The sequence below is a fragment of the Anas platyrhynchos genome, chromosome 10 (assembly GCF_047663525.1).
Source record: "Anas platyrhynchos isolate ZD024472 breed Pekin duck chromosome 10, IASCAAS_PekinDuck_T2T, whole genome shotgun sequence".
Taxonomy (NCBI): domain Eukaryota; kingdom Metazoa; phylum Chordata; class Aves; order Anseriformes; family Anatidae; genus Anas; species Anas platyrhynchos.
Genome location: NC_092596.1, coordinates 8,237,574 through 8,264,220, shown reverse-complemented (window position 1 = coordinate 8,264,220; position 26,647 = coordinate 8,237,574). Strand labels below are relative to the sequence as shown.

General features: G+C 41.7%; 1 protein-coding gene across 2 annotated transcripts; it reads right to left on the bottom strand.

The window, feature by feature from the left end:
* Positions 1 to 736: 736 nt before the first annotated feature.
* LOC101789516 (SLAIN motif-containing protein-like) lies at positions 737 to 26,598 on the bottom strand. Of its 2 annotated transcripts, XM_072043084.1 has the most exons (10): positions 26,386 to 26,598; positions 25,819 to 25,912; positions 24,135 to 24,859; positions 14,497 to 14,633; positions 11,903 to 12,052; positions 7,040 to 7,180; positions 4,758 to 5,075; positions 4,410 to 4,547; positions 3,929 to 4,247; positions 737 to 1,908 (listed from the first exon to the last, which is right to left on the bottom strand). In XM_072043084.1, exons 3-10 carry the CDS (start codon positions 24,839 to 24,841, stop codon positions 1,842 to 1,844), a joined length of 1,977 nt encoding a protein of 658 aa, XP_071899185.1. In that variant the 5' UTR covers positions 24,842 to 24,859; positions 25,819 to 25,912; positions 26,386 to 26,598; the 3' UTR covers positions 737 to 1,841. The 2 variants fall into 2 exon arrangements, with proteins under 2 accessions (XP_071899185.1, XP_071899186.1); XM_072043085.1 differs by lacking the exon at positions 11,903 to 12,052 and having other exon boundaries at positions 26,386 to 26,597.
* Positions 26,599 to 26,647: the final 49 nt, after the last annotated feature.

Genomic DNA, 26,647 nt, shown 5'->3' with positions numbered 1-26,647 from the left:
TTTCCATCCACTCCTATCCACACTTTTCCAGCTAGAGGCTGCTCTAAAGTGGAAGAAGTGTCAAGAAACAGTTGTATACAGTTATCTTCTAATAGGAAAACACTGATATTCATTACAAGGAGCATGTGGAATGGGAGAAAGAAGCCCTTGCAGTTCTCACTAGCTTACATGTTTATCTCTTTCAACAGGCAACAACCTTAGTCTCAAAGCTTACGCACCCACTGCAAAAAGCTGCTATTGTGTAACTGTTCTCTCTGCCCCTTGTGCAAAAAGGTCAGCTAACGCCAGTCCTGCACCAGCATTACCTTTCTAGGAGCAGTCAGTAGGTGACACAGGAACATATTCATGAGAACTAGTCTGAAACTCAACTTTATATAACTCTCTTCCTCTTTTTACCTTTCTAGAACAAACCTGATGCAAAGCGTGATCTCTGCTGTAAAGTGCCCTGAATGGCTTCCTAGTTGCAAGCAGTTTCCCATATTTTATTTTGCTTAAGCCCTTTGTGGATGTTCTCCTTTAAGACATGAACTGAGTGCTATGAATTGTTTTCTGTTGCTGACACCTACCTCATTCTTCTGAAATCCAAAGAGCTGAAAGGTAAATACCAAAGCTTTGTCTAGGTAAACAGGTCTCCAAAGGGAGTCTCTCAAAAGAGCTGAAGCAGACTTCTGTAGCGCTGGGGCTGTCATGAAAAGCAGCCTCACTCCTAGCACAAAAAACACGCAGTCAGGCTCACTGTTGGAGTAAGGCAGATCTATTTCAGCACCATAACATTTTATTAAACTACACTATCAAAATCACATTGATGGCAGGGAGAACATTGCTATCAGTGCATATTTTGTGTACTAAGACTGTAGCCTCCAGCACTTGCTGAGGAAAAGGACATTGAAACAGAATCCTTCATAGCCAAAGAGACAGTAGAAAACTTCTACAAAAATGAGGGCAGTTAGGGGCTAGTTGAAAGATCAAAGGGAACCACTTCAAGTCAAATCAGTCAGTGGGAGCTATTTTTTTTAAAAAGTTTGCTTGTAACTGGTGTTTGTCAACTTCCTCATATGAGATATGAAGATGCTGATAAACAGCAGTTTTCAAATAGCATCCCCCGTCCCTGCAACTGCCTGGTCACAAACCCACACAAATATTGTGTACTGCTCCTTCACTTGTGAACTGTGATGCACACACTTGAATACAACAGCTTGAAGTATGCTACAGTTATAAAAACCTGCTTCATTTCCTAGAACAAACAATAAAAATTAGCAGAAATACATTCTATACAGAAGTAAAAAAAAAAAAAAGTTGTTTCAGACCAATATTAGAATACACCAGGTTGAAGTTAAAAAGTCTTACTTCTAACACCTATACAGCTATTTCTAGTCTCCCCAGGCCACTGCTATGTCACACGCCACAGCAGTGGCTCAGAGCTGCTTTCTGGCACAAGCAGGGCAACCAGCAGCCTTTTTAAGCAAGCATCCTCAGGAGCAGTTCGTAAGAAGCTTTTTTTTTTTTTTTCTTGCAACAGGCCTTCCAAAGGGCTGCAAATAGAGGTTAGTATGAAATAAGGCTCTTTTCAGTCTTCGTGTGAAGACTTGTATTTCAGTAACGTTTTGAACGGTGGGAACATGGTAAAGCAGTTGTGTGTTCCACCGCTCAGGACAGGCTCTTGACAGAGTTTTGGAAGGCGAGGATTGTTTGCATTCAAGAGGAGAGGAACTATACACATCAGTCCCAAAGAGATGGGTCTCTCACGTAGAGGATTGTTTTAAAATAATGTTCTCAAAGCCCAGCCAGCTGGGGTTCTGCTTCACAGAGGTGTTTGGCAGTGCATCGGCATTTTGGTTGTGTCAGTAACACCCATCCTTCCAGGAGTCGTCCACAGTGTTCTGAGTTGTCTTTGCTGATTGAAGAAATCTGGTTTGAGAGACAAAGAAGTCACTACCAGCTACAAGAAGCAAAGTTCCAGGTAATCTGTTGGTGCACACAGGAACGAATGCATGTGTGAAGCTTCAGTTTACACTGGGCTTTTGCAGCATCTGTCACATGACAGTGTCAGCAGCAGCCTGTTTTAGGTAAACTGCTGCAGTCACACAGGTACCCAGCCTGCCCAGCCCCTGCACCACGAGGCCCACGCAACAGGTACAGCAGCAGCTATTTCAGGCAGCTTAAAGCAATTGAGTATGAATAAATACTTCAGCAGAGACCTATTTAACCTGCTGTGCTACCTTATGAGCACTACTGTGGGTTTTCCCACACCTGAGTCTAGAACAATTTTTTTCTTGCGAGTATGACTGAATACATGAACTACATTCAAGTTGTATGTAGAGTACTGCTACAAGTCAAGCACCTAAAAAAACAACAACAAAAGCACACTAAAGGGAATTTTTAAGTAGTAGACACATGTCAGTTTAAGGCTGTAAGCAGATGTTTAAAAATCAGAGTACAATATTCCTTAGCAGGCTGATATTCAATCAAGTTAATTTCCCATTAAAAGTTTACATTAAAATTGTGCTGCAAACAGCTATAAAAAAAAATAGCTTTGGGCAATTTGGTAGGGGGCTTGCCATGCACAAGAATACAGCAGATGGCTGGGGACAATGGGATAAGAAAACATTGCTCAAATGGCATAAAGCAGTCCATGCATGTAGTTGTTAAAGCCATTTTAGAGGTTTTAAGGAGATTGGATATGTTCTAACTAAACAGCTGTTGCTTTAGACTATCTGCAAACTTCAGACATCTACTGTCTAAATATTTAAGTATCCAATCACAAAAGCTAAAGAGCTAGAAGTAATTGTAAAACAAATTCAATTGCATCATACTGGGTTAAAATACAACCTCAAAATCAGTTCACTTATGCAACAAGAACAAAAATTACATTTTTTGGATGCCATTATGTTTGCTTTTTTTTATTGAGTTACTTTAATGACATAGGATAAATAGTCAAGGTTTGTCTTAAACATATTCCTATTTTCCAAACCCTTCTAAAAACTCATTAGGTTTTGGACAATGGCCACCTAGACTCCTAGCTAAACACTAAAAAAAATGAAATATTTTATGAGAAGCAAAATTAGAGTACCACAGTCAGTCACCTGGGAAGATTATTATATTAACAGAAAATAGAGTTTATTTGTCTTTTGAAAGATTTTTTTTCCTTCCCCAAACTAGGTGTATGCACCAAATAAAAAAGTTTCATAATGTTCATTTCTTATACAAATATATTTGAGCCTATGGCTCCACGTTTTCCTGGACAACTAGCTTTGTTTAAAAAATAGATGAAGAAATAGATTATTTTTTTTTAACTGATGGAATACTGAGGCACAGAATATTGTATGACTTGGTCACAGGGCATTTAAGCAAGAAGCTGATGAGTTCTAGCCTATCACTTCACACATGCATTCACTGAACTTAATTTTAGTTGTATATAAAGGAACTGCAACTCTTTATTTCCTGACTGGCAGCAAAGTACTTAACCTCCATGAATGTAACAGCTTTGTGCTACCCTTTCTTTAATGGCTTCCCAGCCCTACATCTAAACATCTGCATTAGAGCAGAGTTTAATTTTCATACTCATGGAGATCCGTAGGCAGACACCGTATTAAACAAAATCCATCCAGCTGCCTCTCATGAGAGAGATAATAACCAGTTTGAGAATTCCAAAAACAATTTTCCTGTTTCAGCTATGATTTCCTGAAAATACCAGGACAGACGTGCTGAGCTATCATCTCCTACAGCTTCACCTGCTGAGACTGTGAGATCCGAGCCTTAAGCTGTTTTCAATAGTAGACACCATCAGTAGGTCATCAGTAGGTCTGACCCAAGCTTATATCCATGGCACACTTTAGAAGAATTCCAAGACTAACATCACTCTATTAAAAAAGTTTCTAATTTGTAAAATGAAGATAGACATTCAGGTCTGTGAAGCTTAACATCTTACCTCTTGGACGGCGGCGTCAGCTTGCTCTTGGGCACTGAAGATCCTCCAACAGACGTGCGTGCTTTAATGGGTGAATTTTTGGCCACAGTGACCATGTTGCTGCTTCTAGTAGCGGAACTGCTACTGGAAGAGCCTGTGCTAAGCGAAGAACCCTGCGGCTTTCGAACTCCACTGACAGGATTTGTGTAACTGCAGGCTTTTACCGGCTGCCTGGGTGTTAACAGAGAGTTTGTGCACGACCCGGCTTTCATTGGTTGTCGCACTGTTAAGGGAGACTGCCCAGCACTGGAGGAATACCTGAGCTTACTGGGAGCCAGACCTAGAAATGGAACGACAAAGAAAGAATAACCTAGTTGGCAACAGTATTATAAGAACTCATCAGGACACAATGCGTCTCAAGGGCCTTGGTTTTAGTCAGGGAGGTTTAAACAAAAAAAAAGAAAAATGCACTACAGCAATGTGTAGAAGGCATTGCACTGACTTGCTGATGGTTGCTGAATTCTTGAAAGTCGACTGCTTGGCACCTGCAGGTCCGACTCCAAGCTCCGGCTGCTCCTGACAGACTCTAGAGCTCGAAGACTCGTCCTGGCTAGGTTGGGCATGCTGTGGCGCATCTCCTCTGAAATCAAAAGCAAATCCACTGTTTGCTGCTTCTGGTAGCAACCACGAGGTAAAACTGTTCAGATTATTAAAAAATCTAAAAAGTAGACAGGTATAGAACTAATTCCTGAATAAACTATTTCCAGTAAATAATAACACTTTCGAAATGAATGCTTCAAAATATATACTTTTTTTTTTAAATTGTACCAAGAGCTCATGAGTAGCTTACCTTCGCTGTTCGCGTACTTCAGCCGGTCTTGCATCGGGCTTTGCACGGATCTCCTTGGGGGACGGATACGGGAAGTAGATGCCCTACTATAATCTGTACTGGAAGAAGGGGACTGGCATCTGGGTGAACTGAGCGGAGATGGCGAGTATCTGTGAGCACTACGGTATGACAGGGAACAGTCATAATCATCCTCATCCTCAAGGCTGTACGTATCGAACTCCTGGTCACTGTAGGTTCCTCTTCGCAGGGAGTGAAGGGAGGCGCTGGAACTGCGACGTGATACGGAAGCAGAGCTAGAGGCACAATCCTGACGGAGACCTGGAGGCAGAGGGCAACACAGCTCAAGGTCACCACATGTTAAAATAACAATTCCTTACCCATAAGCAACACAAACTCAGAAGCAATACTTCCATCAGCAATTTTTTTCACCCTTGAAGGAGACTCAAGCTGATACAACTGTCTTTACTGAAGGCTCTCTCAGCACACTGAATCCCTAAGCTGGAACAGGAGTCACCTGGATCAGCATTGTTTAATTAGAGCAAATAATTAATATTCAAAATGACCTAAATTACTCCTTATATCACACACATGAGCAGCTGTGCTTGTGGACTATGTACTGCCATGCAAGCTCTGTTAAGTGAGCTCTGTAAATGAGTCTAAATTACACTATGAATTTTTCAGTGCAGTTAATTATGCACCCACCAGCATTTCAATGTGAAACAAAGATTTGAACTTATGCCTCCAAGTGATAAAAGGCCTGCATTTACTGATATCCATGGTGCATCTGCCTAGGTTACTTATATGTCCTCACCCAACTTGTGCCTTTATTTAAGATTTCTTGCCTAATAAAATGCAAGCAACTTCTTACCAATAACTAATTTAGCGAACTCGTTGATTGGGCTTTTGAAAAACGTGTTAGTCAACATTCTTAAAAACTCTCTTCTCACTGCATTCCCTCCGTCGCAGGGAATAATAAAAAAAAAAAAATTGTAATTCTCTACTTACCTCCCTTCACAATACAAATATGAAAAGGGTACATAATTCTGAGGATGAAGCAATCTTTTCATACCTCGCTAGAAACTTTGTGATGTGACAGGATTTCTCTGCTATACTCGTTGTTTTTTTTTTGAAGTGATCACAAAGCATAAGAAAATACTCAAGTTTAAAAAGAGAAGGGCCATTACTTGCTTTATTCCCTTTAACAGAACTTGCTGCACTCAAGCATAATGAAGCAATAACACGATCTTTTGCTCTTTTTGGTCTCATATCCAAATTACTGTTTCATAACATCTTTTATATTTATAAAGGTACAGTACTAAAAGGAGGTGCTCATCAAAAGAAAAACAGAGACTTTCATTTTCTGTTTCCAGTAAATCAAAATCAATGATTAATTTGCACAGACCAACAAATCCTACAACTTTGTTCCACCTTGATTTTCTGTTAGGACTTCTACAAATTGCACTGAAGTCAGCAGTGAGTTTTTACCAGGAACTTAATGGGAACTGGCTCATGGCCCTGAAATCCCCATGCCGTGACACAGACATGCTTTGCGCTTGGTTAAATTTGCAGAGCTGTCTCTAAGCACTTTACCAGAGAAAAGCTTAAGTTGTAATTTCAGCTCTTTCAGTGTTAATGCTCTTGAACTTTTGGTTTACTCAACACAGCCATAGAATACAACCTGCGTCTTCTGTGAAAAACACAGCTTGTAAAATTTGGTTCTCTAGACAGCTTCTAATATGATTTCATGCTGCAGTTAGGCAACCTTGCTCAGAAAAACAAAAATTTACAAGCAAAACTTTTTGCTGGGTTATTTTCTCAGCTGGATCAGTTCCCCAAACTGACACACACTGCAGCTCCACAGCTGCTCGCGTTGGCTGAAGCAAGGCAACAGCAGTCAAACAACTCAATGAGCAGCTGCTGTCTGAACTGCCACTGCTACGGAATGGCTATTCATGAAACCTCACCTGTATATGAGAGACGGTCTGGGTTAGAATGCTTTGAAGACTAAAGGGTGCTTGCACGTTTAACAAGGCTAGGGTTTGGGATAATACTTTCAAGACCATTCTCTGCTTTACAAGGTATAATCTTGACAGTGTTACACAACTGCTAAGTTTAAGTGGCAGTTTGGGTCTGTAGACTTTTAAAGGAAGCCCTTACAAAACACAAAGGTTACAAATGATCTATCAAATCCTTTTGTTGTTTGGGGAACAGAACAGTTGAAATCCATCTACATTTATCTACGATTCTAAAACCGTATCACACAGAAAATCCCTGCCACATACTTTCTTCCTGAAGGCGTGCCATAACCTGGACATCAGTCAAGTCCTGCAGTTTGTATCCCATAGAGATGGAATCATCAGATGTGCTCAGCTCACTGTCCACAGATGACTGAGAGCTCAGTGCAGAATGCATGCTCAAGTAACCTTTAGAAGAGAAATAGAAAAAACATTCAACATCCGTATACAAAGCAAGAACAAGCAGAAGAATATTTATTCCAGTAATAAAAAATCAGTACAGTTATGAAGTTAAGGTATGATTGCTAGAAATAATTAAGAAGTTAGCAGTGACTTGAGAACACAGTGCTCGGGGCTTTAACTTGCAGTTTTAAGGAGGCAGAGAGTCTGCATGGGGATAAAATTGCCACCTTCTGGACAGAAGGTAACAAAGATATATATATATTTCTAAGTTCAAACCTGCCAATAAGATCAGTATTTATTATTGCTGCCGATTTTGAGGAAGGGGCAGCTATTGATTTAGATATTAAGCAGCAGAGCTACATGAAGCATCTGCTAAGGTGTTGATGAGTAGGAGGAATAGAAGTAAAAGGATCCAAATGGCTTTCACACTACAATACCTCAAAAATCATTCACAAAATTTGATTATGTAAAGTACAGTTTATACAGGATTACCTCCTCGTTTTAGAGGTTTATATTCTTCTTTCCTCCCATCAAAAAACAAATTCTCTTTCTTACAGGAAAGGATACAGCTTATACCTAGAGCAGGTCATGGAACCTTTACTATAGCTAATAAAAACCAAACTGGAAGGATCTTTCTGCAAAGGGAAGCCTTTCAAAAACCAGGCATTAGAAAGAAGAACAACCAATTTGCCTTTAGAATAATAAATAATAACAAAAATAATCACAATTGGCATGTGCAGACCTTCACCTGCTAGTACTTTTTCTGAGGTCAAGCAAGGCAGTGTTTTCCATGGTGTACAAGCACTACTACTTGCCACAGATATAGGAAGACAAGAACAAGTTGTGTAACTCTTGGGTTATGCTGGTACTTGTTCTCCAGATGTAGGCAGCTTGCAAATAACCCCATACACTGAAATCAGGTATCACAACAGCTTTTGGGTTTCCTCCAATACTTTTCTTCCTGGCAACTTGCTGTAACTGCAGCAAGGGTAAACATCACCAGCAGTTAGCCCGTCCCCATCTGTAGATGGCAGGCAGATGCAGGCAATGTTACAAGAGCCTTGCTGCCATTCCATCAACATTAATTTCAGCTCGGGGTAGTATCTTTGAAAGACAGCAGGAGAGCTGGTGAATGGTTATTACACTAGCCTACCTCCATCTTCTCCCATTTTAGAACATCCATACTGCTTTGTATATATAAAAAAGCATTACTAGAAAAACTATTTTTAGAAAAGCTATTTTAGAAGACAGAACCCCATTACCTTTGAAGAAATTACAAGGTTGTCTAAATATATATAGTACTAAATGCGAAGAAAAAAAACAACAACAAAACACAGAAATACAACCAATCTGATAGAAGATAAAGCTGTAGATATGCAAGAGCCTACGAACGCTTGCCATCTCTTAAAGCTAGAGTAAGATTAAGGAATACAAATCCTGCTCAGACAGAGATTCAAGCTCATCACTGACACAAGAAGCAACAAGTAGGCTGTTATAGCATCAGCAGATAAATCAAGAACAAAACGTCAGCCTCCCATTGCATGGATATGATATCATTCACCACCTTCACTTTAGCTCAGTTTTGCTATCTGTTTTCTAGGAAAAAAAAAAGAAGTATTGAAAGCAATGTAGCTAATTGACTAATTCTCAACAATACTACAAGTGACACTTGAAATAAAACATTTTGTCTGTTCTCAGCAAAACATCTACAAATCATTCCTGAACAACCCTTTCAAACAACAGTTAATTCCCTCTTGTGCAAGAGAAAGCAGCAGATTCCCAATGTAATCTCTTCAAGGTTTTCTTTTGCACCAGTTGTTAAGGGTGGTAACGGACAACACTGAAAACACACGTTTCAAGTCCAGGTGTAAAACAAGTTCCCTAAATGGGTATTGAGCAAAATGCCTTCTACCAATGAACTTCAAACTCCTCATCTGAAAAGGTGTAACGTTTTTCCAGTTTTAAGATGCTTACATATTGCATAGTAGCGTGACTGTGGTGTAAGGGACACACGCGTGCATTATACATCCACACTCACCCTCCAAACCAAGACACTCCAGTATTAAGACTGAACTTAATTCCAGGGATTGCACCTCCAGGATGCAGTATAATGAATAAACTACAGGTGCTCTAGAAACATTTCACTGATTAAAAGAGGAAGGCTGAAATGCTCTGATGCAATCAGCAGCAAATGACAGAACACAAAGTACTACCTGACACTTCAAACCCAGGAAAAGGACAACTGACTTGTCTTAGTTGACGGACACAATGATCTTCCAAAAATCAACATACTTCCCTTTCTGGCTCTCCAGAAAAGGTTTAAAGACATTCTGAGGCCAAGAATAACAGAGACTTCTCACTGACTGAATGCATGTCAGTCTAGTTCTCCTGTGACACCTGGGATTCAGTGTCTCAAAGGAAATGGCAAGGATATAATAATGTAAGCCTTACCCTACAGACATGCGGTCTGCTTGACTCACTATATCAGCTGTTCTAAGTATGCAGAAGTAGTTGAAATTTAGACCTTGATATTATTTTGAAACTCTTTGCAGCAATAAAAGCACAGAAAAAAATGTCTCCATAAAAGAGAAGATGAGACTGGATGGGAAAGAAGAAATCAGGAACAATTTTTGACTGTAAGAAATGTCCATCAATTGCCTTTTTCAAGTTATTCATTAGTTGACAAAACTACATTAGCAATAAAATGAGAGAGAAACTACAGAAGGTTATGAAAAAGTTCCTCCTGTCACGCTCTCATAGTCCACCAGAACAGCTTCAGAGGTAAAGGAGGAGAAATACACAAATACTGAATCATTTTAAAATGCAGTACACACTCTGCATGCAGTCAAATTGCTCAGAAGAAACTCAGATGAGTTTCTGTATCTTTGTAATGGCCTGAATTTGCTGGCCTTCTGTAAGTATATTCAGATGTTGATACTTGGTTGTTATTTGTGGACAGGGAAAAAGAAGTTATTGAAGAAAATATACATCAGGATTATATAATTTGTTTCTTCTTTCCTGTTGTGACTATCACCTCCCAGTTTAATACAGCTTTTTTTAAAAGCAAATTTCCTGCTTTAGTTGCGTGTATCTCCTTGTATTTCAAATTACAGGTCTATTTAGAAAGAGTCAAGAAGGAAGGAAAAAAGCCAAAAAACATTTACATTCTATCATCAGTAAAATCTGTAGTGGCTCAACATTGCAAGATGAACTGATTATGGTTTTCATTTCAGAAGCTTAGCACTATGGATTTTGGAAGAGCTTTAAGTTGCTGTTGAACATTTTTCACTTGAACTGTCAGGAAAGCTCTGTTTTTCTGAGAAATAAAAATAGATCCAGATCAATCAAGTTGAAAATGAACTTTGAACTCTGTCAGCACTTACATAAGGTGTGTTTTCAACAACTGAAATTAAAGGAGTGGGAAAGGAAAGAGCCACAGAACAGGTGCATAATAACCCTACGGGGAAATGGCCTGTGCTATGCTCTCTCTTTATGTGGTACTCTTGACAACTTCAGATTTGCAAAGTGGATGATGAATTTTAGAAATTGCACAGACACTTCAGCTTTAAACAGTAACTGTTTCCGTATGAAAGTGATGAGATCATAAATCTAGATTTAAACCCTGCTGCTAACCATCTTCATATTAAAAACCAAGAAAACCTATTACGGATATATTAAAAAAAAAAAAAAAGTTTATTTAGAGCATTTTCCCTGAAGAATTCAACTATCAAAAATAATCAGGTGTACATGCATCCTTTTGTTTACAAAACCGAGCCAAGTGTTCATTTCTATTTACAGCAGAAAACCAGCAGATCTCCTGCAGCTGTGAAAACATCCATATGCAAGGTGGTGGTGTTTTTTTTTTTTTAAACAGGTTCTTTTAACATCAACTTTCAAGCCAGAAACTGTTAAATATGCTTTATGTTTCTAAACATGCAATTTAGGATACAGCATTCTCCACAAGTAAATAAATAAATAAAACAACCAAGGAAGACTCTTGATAATAAGCGAGGAGGCAAAGCATTTCTACTTGGAAACTGAGCATAAAGTGCATCAGGGATCAACAATGCTACTGAAAGAGCCTGCGTGGACTCTTAAGGCTGCAGCTTAAAAGCAGACACAGACTTAAGGCCAAGGCATTTAGAAGAAGCTTCATTATTATAATTCATTAATATAGCCTTCTGACAGGAATTTTGTACAAGTTGCCCTAAATTATGAAATCTTACTCCAAACACAATGAAGTCTGATGGAAAGCTTCTGCTATTTGTGTTTAGTTTTTCATTCAGACAGTTCACAGACAAGCACAAGACTTCTTTTTGACTATATTAATCAATATTTTCAAAAGAAACTTCACATGCTCAAGCCAAAAAAACAGAAACCAAGTAACTTTATATAGTTAATACCTACATATAACAATGTTATTCGAGACAAAGGTGTTTCCCCCCCCAACATCTGTTTTCTATTTTAAATCTATTATAATTAGTACAGTTTAAAGGATATTAAAAGTTATAAAAACAAAAAAAAAAAAAACACAAAAACTATAAGACATTTAGAATGCAAGGAGGTTTTCTCCCCACAACAGATGAAACCTGGGTAAGAGAGCAAACTAAAAGGAGAAAACCCCATAGGTGAACTTACAGCTCTTGACAGCTTTTCCCTGTGTCCTTTAGTAATACTCCTTGCATTTTAAACACCACAGGGTTGCACTGCTCTACTGACATGCCATACCTGAGCTGCCACAGGTTAGTAGTGCTTTGTTAGTCGATTTGAGATGCCCGGGAGAGTTTAGTGCATTGCTAGAGGAGCATGTCTCTGTATTCAAATTATGTGCGGTTGGTGATGCCAGTGGACTGCAATACAGGTTTTTCCATCTACTGGCTAGAAGGAAAAATACAGAAAAGCCACAAAGGTTATCAAATTATTATAAAAAAAAAAAAAAAAAGAGCATAAGTTAAAGAAAGGCATTAGGACAAACAAAATTAAATGTTGTGAAGGATGAACTTCGAATGAGACATCCTGATGGCGTCAGTTACAAGATACAGGAGGCAAAACAGTGCCTGTTCCCTTGGCTCACTCTCCACTTTAACTTGTTTTTGTCACTTCTAAAGAATTCCAAGAATAACTTCTGAAAACCACTTTGAAGAAGTTGTATGTTCCTGAAAGTTTCAATGCTGGTCTTCAAAGATGACTGTTTCCATAAATATCTGTCACTTTTATACTCTGTCTTCATTTTAAAGAGCTCCATTGAACTTTATGTTTAAACGTGTATCATTTTGAATTCTTAATGACAGAATCAAACCAGCATCAAAACTATAAAAGCTATGACTTTAAATTAAAAGGAGAGCAAATGACTATGAAAAACAGCTATTCTGAAATATTTATTCAAAACAGACTTGCATGCAAGTTAGTGGAACAATCAAAAAGAAGCCAGGTGGCAAAACTCAGTGCATCCATGCTTACTGAATTTGGAAATAAGCAGCTACAACATCAACAAAATGACTCACTCCGTGATCTGCGTATATTCAAGGGGCTGCTGAATTACCCACCCCTGAAATCCAGAGAACAGTAGCTGAGGAAGTGAGTGAGAATTCACCATATAAATACAATTGTTGGTCGCCCACCTCCCCCCCAGTGCACGCAAATATTAAGTATTGTACTTAAAAAGACTACAAATAAAGCTTGATACATTTCAGTTAGAAAGCAAAGAGTTAATCAAATCAATCTTCTTGTTCTCAAACTACATTCAGTTATCTTAAGTCAGGAATTTCAAGGCTAAACTCAAAGTGAGCCTGGTTGCGAGCTGCGCCAAAACACTGCTGGGATGTAATCTTGAGAAGTCAGCAGCCTCCGACTTCCTATCACTGAGTTAGAACTGCTGCTCAACCTGAAATCAAAATGATTGCATTCATATAGAAGACAAAGCTGAGACCCACGCAGACAACTATTTCTGTACCAAATTGGTTGTATTTTCAGCAGTTAACATCAAAATGTTAAAATGATAATTAGTAAAATGTTAATGGACTCCAAAGTGTTAATTCTTGCAAAAACTTCACTTATTGAAGCACACAGCTAACCCTGCTTTGTGTTTAGGTGCTCCTGAGTCGAACCAGACAGATGGGGCTGCAGCACGTCCCACTTTGCAATGCTTTTCAGTGAAGAGTTGTTAGAAGGAAATAATAAAACTAGATATCCCTCCAGCTGTGGGGAAAATCACAGCTGCCTGTAAAGAAAGCTGTATGATATAGAAAGCTGCACAACATAGAAACAGATTATTTATTCACTTCAAATCCCTCAGCGTCTTGGCTAAGAGCAATTCAGCTCAGGACTTGCCCATTTTAAATACAAACCAGGAGCACATTTTAAAAGACAAAAGGTAGGATTATCCACCAGATGGTTTCCAGGTGATGGGCTATGGATATGTAGAAATAAAATAACAACCTTGGTTCTGTAATGAATAAACTATGCATCCATTCTCCGAGCTTCTGTATCAGTGAATGATTAATATGGGATTGATCCTTATGTGCTTTGAAAAAGGAAAATAAAAACATCTCCCTGCCCTGTTTTAGAGAATAATAAAACTGGAAGCAAAACTAGTTTTCCAACTCACACCATTTCTGCAAGTTCCAGGTTTTAACATTTAATTATTAGAAGCTCTTAGTGTCAGACAATTACTTTACTCAGGTAATACCAGTAAGAGTAAGATACAGTAAAAATAATCATCATTAGAAAGAGTCAACATCAGTAGAACTTTTTACTTGAAAAAAGATGTAGCAATGAATTTATATAACCAACACTCCCCCCCCAAAAAAATACCCTTTTTTAATGTATATTTTTAACATTAAAGATTTTTAAGTATTAAAAATAAATAAATAAAGAGTCTGAAAACACTGATATGAATTGTAGTGTTTTTAGGCTCTGCACACATTAAAAGAACAGAAAACAAGGTGGTCAATTTGGCATTAAATTTGTAGTGTCTGTATTTGCATCTTAAAAAGATACATGAAGGCAAAACAGCAGGGTTCCTCGGTCAGTCTCTTACTTGCAATCAGTGCAGTTTTCTTAACGTTTACAGAACAATCTCTTACCTTGGTCAGCTGATGGCACTACTGTGGTAAACCAAAAGCAGGGAGGTTTTCATACAGTGACAAACACTGCTGCACAAATACGCAGTAAGAACACAACATCTGAAAGTGCTGTCTCTGCAGATACTCTCCAGGACAGTAACTGCAAACTTCATGTCTCTTTATTACTCCTCAATAACATAAAGCATGCAAGGGGAAATAAAAAGATACTCGAAGAAGCAGAGCCTGTAGTTGACATACCTTGATCCAGTCTGTTGATCAGAGTTCGGCAGGCTGCTTCTGTCTCGGGGCTGGGGTTGTCCAACACCTGGCGGCACCATTTTAAAGGTGAGCCCGTTTTCTGGTCCGCAGCAGATTTTCTTGGGGACACATACAGCCTTTGTAAGGATTGAAAAGGGACAGCAGAAACGCCCATTAACACATGCATGCGAGCACAGAAGTAGCATTTACTGAAGTATAGCTAGCAGTAAGCAACAGAAATGTTACCCAACTTAAAAACAGGGGAAAAAAATGCAAACTGTGACTCAGACACCAAATGCACTACCATGATAGTTAAATTCACTTGAAAGACAGCTTCACAGAGAAATACACAGCCTCTGCAGAGCAAGCTTCAGGCCTGACATGCTGCGGTACTACTGGAACTTTTAAGCTGTTGAGCACCAACTTCCATTTGGCACACTCGCCATCACCTATCGCCCCTTCCTCTCCCTCCATCCCTCCCCTCCAAAAAACATCCCATGACAAAGATTACAAGGAGATTCTAATTTGATCTTCATCTTCTTTTAGAAGTCTTTAAATGTTTGGTTGGTTTTTGGTCTGTTAAAAAACCCTACAGGTCAGGGTGTTAAAGCTTTATTACACAAATGTCTAACATTTCTCAGCCCCTGCAGCAATTGTATAGAGACTAGCCACAGACTGACAGGATAAGCAATTTAATTAAACACTTTAGAAATCTTCAAACAATTAGGGAGTATTAACTGCACATTACCTTTCCTTTTTTCAATTGTTGTGTTAACTAAGTTCTAACAACACCCAAGTTTTTGACAGTTTTAACTCTCTTAGCATCATTTTGCAGGTCTAGACTTATGTATAAACAGTTTAATTAGCTTAGAGCCTTGGATTATTTACAACTGATGATGTGTAAAGCAGCATCTTAACTATTCCATAAGTAGACAATTTCTCTCAAGAAAGGTCAAAGGGTATAGTTTCTGCATATAGTAATACATGCCTTGTTTCAATATCAGAGTTCCACCTAAATTGCCTTAATCTGCACATGCTAAAATATTTATTGTACTATGAATGCATTGCACAAAAAGGGATTTAATAGAGCGTTCTCCTGGAGTCATCCAAAGCACCATACAAAAAGGATTCACAGGTAGGGAAGCATGTTCTGAGATGACAAACTTTAGGACCCCCACCTGGGCAATTGATGGAAGGGTCTGAGAGGTGACACCTCTGAGCTCAGGAAGAAGCAGAGAGCAGACTGCTGAAAGCAAAAACTTTTCGGATCTTGTTAACAAGGCCGTAAGATTCTCAACCAAAGGCTCAAACTGCTGAATTTGGATTGGAGCATACCAAAAGATGTAAAGATCTCCCAACTCTTTGAAATCTTTGAGGTACTGAATACCTTTCAGGAAGAGAGATGGTTTGAGACTAAATTTTGGGGGTTGAACAAGAAGCTGTTGGAGAAGGTTAGCCGTTCTTTGCAGACACAACGTCTGCGGCTCCCAAGTCCATCTGTCTCAGCAGGGCCTGCTCAGCGCCCCTCTCCTAGCAGGAACATCATGTGCTGCGGCAGCAAGACACATCAGGTCCTCCTGCTCTGGGTACACCTCACACTGATATCTCATACTTAATTCAAAAAATCCTCCTTCCCCCAACAAAACTAACATAAATCATCTGATATTTTAGTAATTATCCCACTAATTTCTAAAAAAAACCTCTCATGTTTGAGCTACATAAATATTCTAGTGAACTCTCAGTTTTCAGGTGTCCTACCCATGAAAGCGAGGACTGGCCTAAAGAAAACAAAGAGCTGTGATGTTTAAAATACCACACCAACATCCAAACATCCATCTAAGCTATGGCCCTGTCCCCTATCCTGCCCCCATGTTCGGACAACAGAACAGCAGATCGACCCAGAAGCTGTCCTTGCACAGAAAGCTCTCCAGGACTCCCACACCTTTGCTATTTGGGGCTACCCGAGTGAGCATCTCCACAAACAACTGCTCCCTACAGATTATTTTTTTTCTTATCTCCTTTTGGATCCCTCTCTCTCTTCTTTTAGCACCCCTGGCAGCCAACTGACGTGCTGGGACACCTCTGTTTGCTTGCTGTGAAGCTGTCACCTCCTATTTACTCCCAGTACTGCCCAGTTTTTGGGGAAGGGGATGCCAGTGGAGAGCAACTATTCTCCATTGTCTCCTGACATGCCACTCACAACTTTACTGATCTTAATTATATTCTTGCCCCTGGCCAGGCCTTCTTTTTGGGGAGCAAAGGGTCAGTCTACATTGCCATGTCTCATGCAGAGGCTTTTTCATAGCAAGCTTTACATAAAACCACACACAAATAAAAAAATTCCAGAAGCCAGTTTGCTATGGGAAAAATAAGTGCTGAGCAAAGGGAAGGCAATATTCCTGAACACACAGTATTATCTCTTATAAAAGACTCCACAAGCAAGCCTTGCTGTTTCTGCATGGGCAAACGAGCATTACAGCCACTCAGCCTGAATAAAACGGAGAAAGCAAAGCGCTCGCTCTGCCTGGGTTTGTTTTACAGTTCAGACCAAAAAAGCAGCAATAAAACCATAAAAAAAAAAGAGGCCAACAGCCTCCTTAGGGCAGGTCACGCTGTTCTTTGCTTATTTTAGGTTTAGGGAGAAAATCTTGCTCTACTTCGGGAAGTCCTTGTTCTACTCAGCTCCTTCTAATCACGTTTCTACCCAGGACCGCACCAGCACCGAATTATGATGCTTGTTTGATTGCTGGAGCCACTTCCCTGCGAGGCAGAGCAACCTGCTCTGCGGTCTGCCAGAGGGCTCATTTTTTCAGCTGACAAGTCCATCGGCAAGAGACGGCCTCACTTACCATTTAACTAAACTCAATTAAGTAAGGACAACTCAATTTTTCAGAGCACTGCCAGGCAATCTATAGAAAGATAACGCCTTCGGAGGAATTCCGCCTTGATTTCACAAAGTCCGTGCTGCGCAGCTTTGGGTTCAACGTTCCCCAAGCTAACTCGTCACAACATGCTCTCACGGCTTATTCTCCCACAGCTCTGCACACCACCAGCCTAACAAACTAAACCCACCTGCACCATAACCAGAAACAAGGATTTTTCTGGACAATATTCAGACCTGAAAGCCTGTCCTTATCACTGCCTCCACGGAGTGCTGTCCTCCATCGCCCTGGTGGCACAACGGCCACAGCAAGCGAGGGAAGTTCAGACAGCACCACATTTGTAGCCCAACTCGAACAAGTTTTTGTCTGAAAGAGGTTTTTGTGACAAAGCTAGCTCACTCTGCTCTGTTTCCAAATACACAGGGTTTTGTTTCTGGTAGTTTCACCCCGTGAGCATGTTTGATTCGTCAGGATAACTTAATCCAGTAATCATTGGAAAAAATGTACTCAGGCATGCCATTAAGTGTGCACAAGGCTGCCAGTTTATAGGTCAGCCAAAGTGTTTGGGGTTTAGCAAATACCTGCTTAGTGAATAAGCTTTACCTTGCACTGTTCCTACAACTCAGCAGTTTTTGGTGGCGAGCATGTTCTATTTAAAACAGCAAAAAGTTATGCTTTGAATATTTTCTTTTGTCAAATCACAAATGAAAACTAACCAATTGTTTAAATAGTGCTGAGGCCTAACACAGAGATCAGGAAGCAGACGCTGGGCAGATATCTATTCCCAGTTTGATATATTGGAGATTTGCTGTGTCATTCATTAAATATGAATGAGATTTTCTAGAGCTTCTGTGGGGAAAACCTTACCCAAGGCATCCTTAGTTTCTCCTTACTCTGCACGCGTTTTCCTTTCCCTATCAAGTATTTTGTGAACTGCACCTCTGCTAAGAGGCAAGTGGGTTTGGTTGGGCAGTAAGCACCACAGGAGGTTTTTCTTCCCTTACAAAAAATGGAAGAAAAAGTATTTCAAAAAATAAATCTGTGGCATTCCTTGCAGTTTATTCCAATGTACTAACAGCAAAACACCCGCTAGCGATTTTCAAGTGTTACAGGATACATGGGAGCCAGTAGCCACTATTGTTTGTTTTAGAAAATACCTCCTTAGAGAAAACAAACAACAAGGACCTAGACGATACGGTGACAACTTTCTTAAATCGCTCTCTTCACTAAAAAAAGCTTCTTTACAATTTAGTAACGCATCAGATTGATTGTAAGAGCAAAAGCCAGCAGTGACTGAAAATTTAAGGTCCTCATCGTGCAGAATATTTACACAAGTCAACCTGTAGATCATAAAATGAGAAATGGGGCTGGAGAAAGTTCTATAATTAATACACTTGTGAGCTAAATTGAAAATAAAATGAACCCCGGTTGTTATGACACAAGCCTGGTTTATTACACGTCACCTACAGGCACTCAGCACCAGTACACAGGCATCAACACATGGAGACAGAACCCTGAGGTAGCTAAACGTGTTTAGAACATTTTAGATTTATAAGGTACACCTCCAAAGTGCTAAGAAGGCAGCTAAATTCTTCTATAAAGCAAGCATTTCAAACACAATGCACTCATTTGCCTTTCCTTTATGTATCAGCCTTCAGAGAGGTGGATTTTCAGATTTATTACTGCGCTGCTGCAGTTCCCAGTCTCCAATCTGATGCCGCTGTTGAACAGAAATATCAGTGATGGAGTGCTGAGGAAAGCAACAGTGGGGAAAAAAAAAAAAAAATATATATATATATATATATATACACACACACAGTCCATGAAATGACAGACAAAAAAAGAAACAAGGAGAAAATCCCTGTGGAAAACACTGCCCAAACACCAGCAGCAGAGCATTAGCTGAAAGAGCAGTCTGAGCTTTCATTCCCAAGAAACATAACTGGAGAATGCAAAAAACCAGCACACAGCAGATCCCAGAAGCAGCACCACTTTTTTATGTCTCTCTAGCGACTAATCCTGCTGAACAAACCACCAAGAAGCGCAGCACTAAGTCAGAAGAGCTTCCAACAAGACATTAGCCTGATCTCCTGACACAGCCACCCGCCTGCAAGAGCGAGGGGCACCCACAGGTCCCATCAAGGAGCGGGGCAGCACCGCTCCTGCTGCAGCCCCCCAAGGCCCCACAGCCGGCCCCCTGCCCACCTCATTTCAGAGGGAACCCTCAGCACCTCCAGCACTTCAGGACAAAGTCTGGCATTTCAGGCTTCCCCCATCACAAGCAAGCGAAGCCAAAAGGCTGCATTTTGCAGGCAGGCATCAGACAAGCTGGTAGGTTTTCCTTCCAACTAACTCCACTCGGGCACTGGCAGTTACCAGCGCTGAAGGCTGCTGATGGCAGCAAAACCTTAGAGCTGCACAGAAAGGTTTTGAAGGAGCTCCTCTGCCCAAGCATTGCGCACAGTGGGTCAGACGTTGCCCCAAACATCAGAACGGCTTCCTGCAGCTAACACAAAGGGCTGCTAAAACAAGCTGGAACATCAGGAAATGGTTTTGGTAAGTCATCAATACATTAATGCCACAGAGCGAGCTGAAACAGTATTAAAAATACCTCCAGCAGCTTTTCATAAGCTAACCTTGTCTGAAAAACTAACACTGTGCACGTTACTGTCGCTAATCATGCAGTTGTTGGCAAGGGGAGATCCCTGGAAAGCTACTGCATGGCCTCTGAAAGGTACAAAGGGAGTCCAGAGATGGAAGGCAGTTAGAGCTCTCCCCAGCTTAGAGGGGCAAGATGTCACGTTTCCAGGATGCTGTTGTCACCCTGCAGTGTATTGAATTAAATGCTGCAAAATTGAGCCAGAGCTAATGCTGAAAACATACACTCCAAGGAAGCTCCTAAGTAGCAATTTATTTGTAGGGACTGGGCACACGGCTGGCTCAAAAATTATTTCAAGGAGTCCCTCCTTGCTGTGTGAGGATCCTGGGTTCAAACAGGAGACAGCACAGCACAAAGGGGATGGTGGCACAGCCTGCTTGCAGTGGGAAGACGTGATTTGGGGGATGGAAGCCCTGCAAGACACAGATGAAACAGCCACAAAGGGATTCACCTGAGTGGCACAGGGATTCATTCACCTCTTCACCCCACAAAATAAAAAATAACAGGATATAAGGCCGAGTAGATTTTCACATTCATGTAGACACCCATTTTACAGCTTTTTCAAAAAGGACCTCAACAATTTTAAAGAAACTTACAAAGATTTTGTTGAATTTGCACGATTGGTAGGTTTGAGTTAAAAAAAAAAAAAAAAAAAAAAAAGGCAGAAAAACACACCTAAAACTCTACCTGAAGCCCCGTGTTAACCTGCTGGCAGTTTAGCTTTAGCCCCGGGGATGCAGAACTTTGGGCTTAAAGATCATTTCAAACAACAGCAATAGCACCACTGGGGAGATGTGTCCAAGGGCCTCTTTTTTCCTTCCACCAAGGGGAAAAGGGAAGCTGCTCAATGCAATGCGTGGATGGAGGAGTTGGTACTCATCCCAATAACAGAAAAACAGGCGTTAGGGGGGACGGAGATAAAAATCATCTGATCTGGTAATAAGAACGAGTGCAAAGCCCAGCTTCTTCAGTACTTGACCATTTTTCTCTCCCTCTTTCATGCAATGCCACACCAACAGGAACGCTTTGTGTTTCAGAGGTGGGTGGAATGTGAATCACCTCATCGTAATTCCAAATCCAAATCCTCTCACCCAAGTCTTACCAGGAAGGATAACTGACAATTTGCAAAACACCAAAACAGCAGCAGCGGTCTGCATAACGAAATGCTGAATACAAATCACCGCATGAAGAACATCAAACTAAGCTCACAGAAAACTGTAACTTAATTCTTCCATGCAGGGAGTTCACAGGAATGGCAAACGAGGCAGGACGACTGCACACGTATCCCATCGGCTCCCTTCTGCCTTTCCACAACCAGCTCAGGAGCTGACGTGCACAGAAACGTGCCACGAAGGACTGGGCTGTTATCTAACACGGGGCAGAGACCACTGAAGCCTACACCAAGCATCGTGCTGAGCTGGACAGCACGGAAAGCTGACTTGCCCTCAGTTGGGCCTCGAGGATATTTACAATGTTGAACAGCTACTTGAGAAAGCGACCTAAGGAAGCAAGTCAAGGGACAGACACCAAAGAAGCGCAGAGTACCGTTACCGCCTGGGATGCCCTACCTCATGTTTCACAGGAGCTCATTCATCACACCCTTGTTTTTAAAAACAGCACACGAGACACCAGGTCTTGCTGACACCCAGGGAAGCTGCACTGCTAGCCCAGAAACGCCTGCAGTCTGGACCAAGGAACGGTATTTTCAGGGGTGCAGGAACCCAGACTCTACTTGTGCGTGCAGAGACCTGGGGCAATTCCTCAGACCCGCTCCACCGTGCTTCCCCCTTGGCACTCCAAGTGCAACAGGCTTTGCTGTTAGCTCAGGTGGCAAAAATCCACACGGGAGATTTTTGCTGGAGGTTTCAAACCCTGTCAATCACGAGGGCACCAGAACAAGGCCACCCTCTGGTTTGGGAGTATTCTTAAAACTGAAGAAGTGACACGAGGATGTAGGAACTACAGCCTCTCACTTTAAATGCTATTTTTTCCCCATTCCATATTTGAAACTGGTTCATATTTTAGAAAACTACAACATAAGCTCTCAGTATTCTTTATGGTATGGAGCATCATCCCACCTACCAGAAGACATTAAGGAAGAGGTCAGGGCCAGTACCAGCCTGTCAACTCAGCACCGAGAAGGGAACACAAGCCGCAGGGCGCTTCTCAGACACCAAAAATCATAAATGTCAAAGATCTGCTTACAAGATTATCTTCAATATTAGCTACTGCTTTTTTCCCATACATATGGTATTAAAAAAGACTGCAGCTATGACAATATAGTAAGCTATTCGCTTTGACTAATGCGCTGCTTGACATATTTAGTTATTACTTCTGTCCAGGCAGTACAAAATCCCCCCAGTCAGCAAAGCCACCTTATTAAAGTTGTTCCTAAATCCGTATAGCATTAAAAAAAAAAAAAAAAAGAGAAGAAAACACCCACATAACCACTGTTATCTGGCTATTGCTGATAGGAACCCAAGAATATCAGCACAGACAGCATATGAGATGTTCTTGCAAAGTGAATTTCAAGTACTTGGCAATAAGCAGAGGCATGCGCTATTAATTCTACATCCATTATTAGTTCCTCACTTTCAGTACTTGGTAAAGAAGAACGAGGTTATTAGCCACCAACTCAAGGGGAGATTAATAAACTCAAGCCTCTGAGTGCAGAATCTCTCCTGGCTTCATTTCACAGTATTCATTGCCCATATAAATCTCCAGCTGTGTCTGGTTTCTTTATCAAGGCAACCTAGTTTGAAGAACATCTCATGTTGTAGGCTATAAGCATGTATGAAAGACTGGAAATAAGGAAAATTACCAGCTTGTTAAATATACCAGCTTGTCAAATACATCCCCTCCCCTTCCCCCCTTTTTTAAAAAAAATCTGATCAAAATGCTTTGTAGGTATGCTGGATTTTCAGTGATCAAGTTAGAACCAGTATTTGGGTGTCCAAATGAGGCTTGCATCGTGACTGTCAGTAGCAGTTACAAACAAATGAGGAGTCACATGTACCAGCTGCAGCCAGGAAAGGTGTGCAGAACTTTCTGACTGCCAAGGGAAAATAAAAAAAATTTAAAAAAAAAAACAGCACATGATAAATCAGTTTTGAAGAGCACTTCTAACTTTCTGAATTCTTTTCCAAAACTAATGCTGAAAAGCAGTCTTACCTCATTTTGCCATCAGAAAAGTGCTTTCCCTGTTTCTTAAATAATAACAATAGATTTGAGCTGACATCATTAAGTTACTGAGCTCCATGCCATTTACAAACAGAAGTTTACCCTCACTTGCAATAGCTAATGAATTTTTAGATTTTATGGCTTGTTTTGTATTTAGTAGCCATTCTGGAATGCTATCTTCACTGCCAGATTAATCTCCAGCTAAATAAGTTTGGAACACAATTTGTAGATCCCTGAGGCTATCCTACAAAGTCTTAATTTTAAGAACTCTGGATAAAATCTCCAGTCCCAGTTATTGCACGAGCTGGAATTAGCCTCAAACTTTAACTAGTTTTGGAAGGGCAAGGGAAATTAATCTGCTGATTTATACAGCCAGCTGTAAATGAGGCTGCTGGTGCAGTCCTACAAAGTAAGGTCAGTTAAGGATGACATCATTGATCTGTTTCAGATCATGTCACTAAACAAAAGAAAACGGTTAACTGCAAAGAAACCATACTCAGGAAATGGAAACGGATTCTTTAGAGATGTTAGTGAAAGCCACAAATTCCAGATGCTCTAGGATCTCAGTCTGCATTTTGCTAAATACAACATTTGATGCTTATGTACAAAGATTAAAAATCCACACTTCTGCACGTGTTAATGAAATAACAAGGAAAGGAGGATTTCTACACGTGCTGCAGCAGCTTCAGCAAGTACGGGGACAGACAAGCTCTACAGTTAAACTGCTTCAGGAACAAAAAAAAAAGTTCTGGCACAGTGTTCTTAAAAATAACAACAATCAATAACGTCAGGCACTTTCTTGCTGCTAAAAATCAAAGCATTTGATATCTTTAAAAACATATTGCATGTTTAAACACAGACACTTGGAATTGCAGCAGCACGAGTTCCACGTATGAGCAAAGTTTCAAAATACATACCAGCTATCTTCCTCTTCATTGCAGTTCTCGAGTTCTAACACTTTCACTTCATCCAGAGCTGTGTTATTCAAAAGACTTTCTACATCTCCGCAGTTTTCGTTTGGATTTTGTTCATGTATTTTAACCGAGGCATCAATACCTGCAACGACCAAGTTTCCCATAAGCTCTGTGCCATTACTCCCATCCACACGTGAAGAACGCCTAACGTTATCATCAGTCTTCATTTCCGCTTTGTACGTGTTGGAAGACAATCCCTCAGTGGCACTGTTACAACTATATTGCATTTGGGCATCTTTGTCTTTTCTTAAGCAATTGTTCTCTCCCTCCTCTTTCCTGATTTTGCTTAGCTTGTTGTGCAGATCTGCCATTATTTGCAACTCCTGCTTCTCGGTTATAGCATTGATGCTATTATTTATTTCCATCCCATTGAGACCAGAGTCGTGGTTATCCACGCTGGCGTGGATCTCGCTTGGCGTGGTCCCGAGCAGACTCCTGCGGCTCCTCGTTCTTAGGTGCTGATTCTGGATCTCCAGCCTCCGCACCAGCTCCTGCAGCTTCCGCACCTCATCCAGCTTCGGGCCGACCTCCTCGGACTCCGGCTCCGTGTCGGGGCCCATGGCAGAATTCTCCGTCGAGTCTCGCCCTAAGCCAGGCTCCAGAGCATGGTCCTGCTGTATGAGCGGGGCGCTCCCAGGAACTACCATCATCCAAAACGCGTGGCTTCACTGCAAGACACGACAAACGTACAGAAGCTCCATAAAGATGCACGATATTCTAAACAAATTGGACCTAAACACCAAAAACACTGACTTCTATAAACATAAACTAATGGTACTGGGGTATGAGGTGACTGAATTCAATCAAAATCTAGTGAAAAAGAACAAGTGCATCACTATGAAGACTTCCAACACAAGCATAAACTACTCTTTTAAACACCTGGGTCTGCAACGTTTATACTACAAATCAGGCCATATAAAAGGAGCCTAATTTAAACATGCACAACAGTTGAGTTCCCATCTGGTAACAACCAAAACACATGAGAAAAAAAACACTGATTGAGCAAAGTCAGGAAACATAATTAACAAGGTACTGACGTCAGACAATGACAGCATTAAGAAAATGGTAAAAACATCCTTTGTTTGCTGCCAGGTTTATCCTGCAAAACACACAGGCACAAAAACACTTGAAGACGTTTCTGTATCAACTTGTATCAAGGCCTGACTATGTATCAATGACTACAGACAGGAACTTCAGTTACTGGGGTAGGTGAAAATAGGCATAGCTGGTGTCTTTATTAGTGTATCTTCCTGTTGTCATTGAAGACACAGAAGCAAGATGTGAACACAGAAAAAAAAAATAAAAAACAAACAAGGCAAAGGAAATAGAAAGAAACAAATCCCCCTGCAGATGACATATCTGCATAAGCGTTACAGAAGGAAGCCATCTCTTTGCCATCCTCAGCCGAAGCGCTACAATTCATCGGGTGGCTGCGGGGGCCGTTTAGGGACCCATAGCTCAGGCAGCTTCACCCTAAAACTGTGTCCCAGCCTCCGGGAAGCCATAAAGAGACCCGTTTAACGGTACAGGGCTGCTTCAAGGTGCTGCATTTAGCAGTGAGGGGCTGCTTGGGGTGCAGGCTCACAGCACACGCCAACGCCGGTCCTCCCCTGCGCTAGCGATTTACCTCAGCGCTCAGCTGCGACGTGCTCAGCTCCCAATCGCGTCTTCATTGAAAAGGAGCAGATCAACGCTACGCGGAGCGAGTAAACCAGGCACCCCTAAAAAACAAATAAAATAATAATAATAAAAATTAAACCCCGTGTGGCAGGAGGATGGCACGCAGAGGAGGGGCACGGCTCGAGGGCTCGGCTGCAGGTGCCGCAGCTGCGTTTAGCTCGGGGTCTGTGCGGCTGGAGCCTGCCTGGGCTCCCTGCCCCCCTTCCCCCTTTCCCGTTGGCCTTTTTCTCCCCGTTTCTGACAGAAATCCTGTCAGTCCTTTATCTCCCACGCGCCGCCTGAAGGTGCAGGGCGGCGGCGTGACCGGCACAGAGCGCACAGCGGGCACCCCGCGCTCCCTCACCCATCCCCGGACGAACCCCCCCAGCCCTAGGATCACTCCCCGGGGGTCCCCCGGAGGCTGAGGTGCGGCACCCGGGCAGGGGGAGCCCGGCTCCGTGAGGGCGACGGGGCGCGGCCATGCCGGGCCCTCAGCCCCGACCCCCCCCCCCTCCCCATTTTCCCGCCCTTTTACCTCAGGCGGTGCCCGCGGGGGAGGCTCCGTTCCGCTGCGATCCAGTCCGGTTCGGTCCGGTCCGCCCCGAGCCGCTCCGTTCCGCTCCGGTTCGATCCAGTCCGGTCCCGCCGCCCGCCCGCCCGCGCCGACCGTTGGTCGGGGACCCGCGGGGCCGAGAGGGGAGGGGGCCACGCGCGCGCATTCGCCCCGCGGCCACGCCCCCCTCCCTCGCGCCGTGCGCGCGCCCGCCGCCTTCCCGCCCTCTGCGCGTGCGTGGGGC

What these genes read in the sequence shown, in the direction of transcription:
- LOC101789516 (XM_072043084.1), bottom strand. Translation starts at nt 24,841, where the DNA reads ATGATGGTAGTTCCTGGGAGCGCCCCGCTCATACAGCAGGACCATGCT. An exon ending in AATGAAGAGGAAGATAGCTG is followed by an intron (nt 14,634 to 24,134) that starts GTATGTATTTTG and finishes ATCCTTACAAAG; the next exon opens with GCTGTATGTGTCCCCAAGAA. An exon ending in ACTAACCTGTGGCAGCTCAG is followed by an intron (nt 7,181 to 11,902) that starts GTATGGCATGTC and finishes TCTCTTCTAAAG; the next exon opens with GTTACTTGAGCATGCATTCT.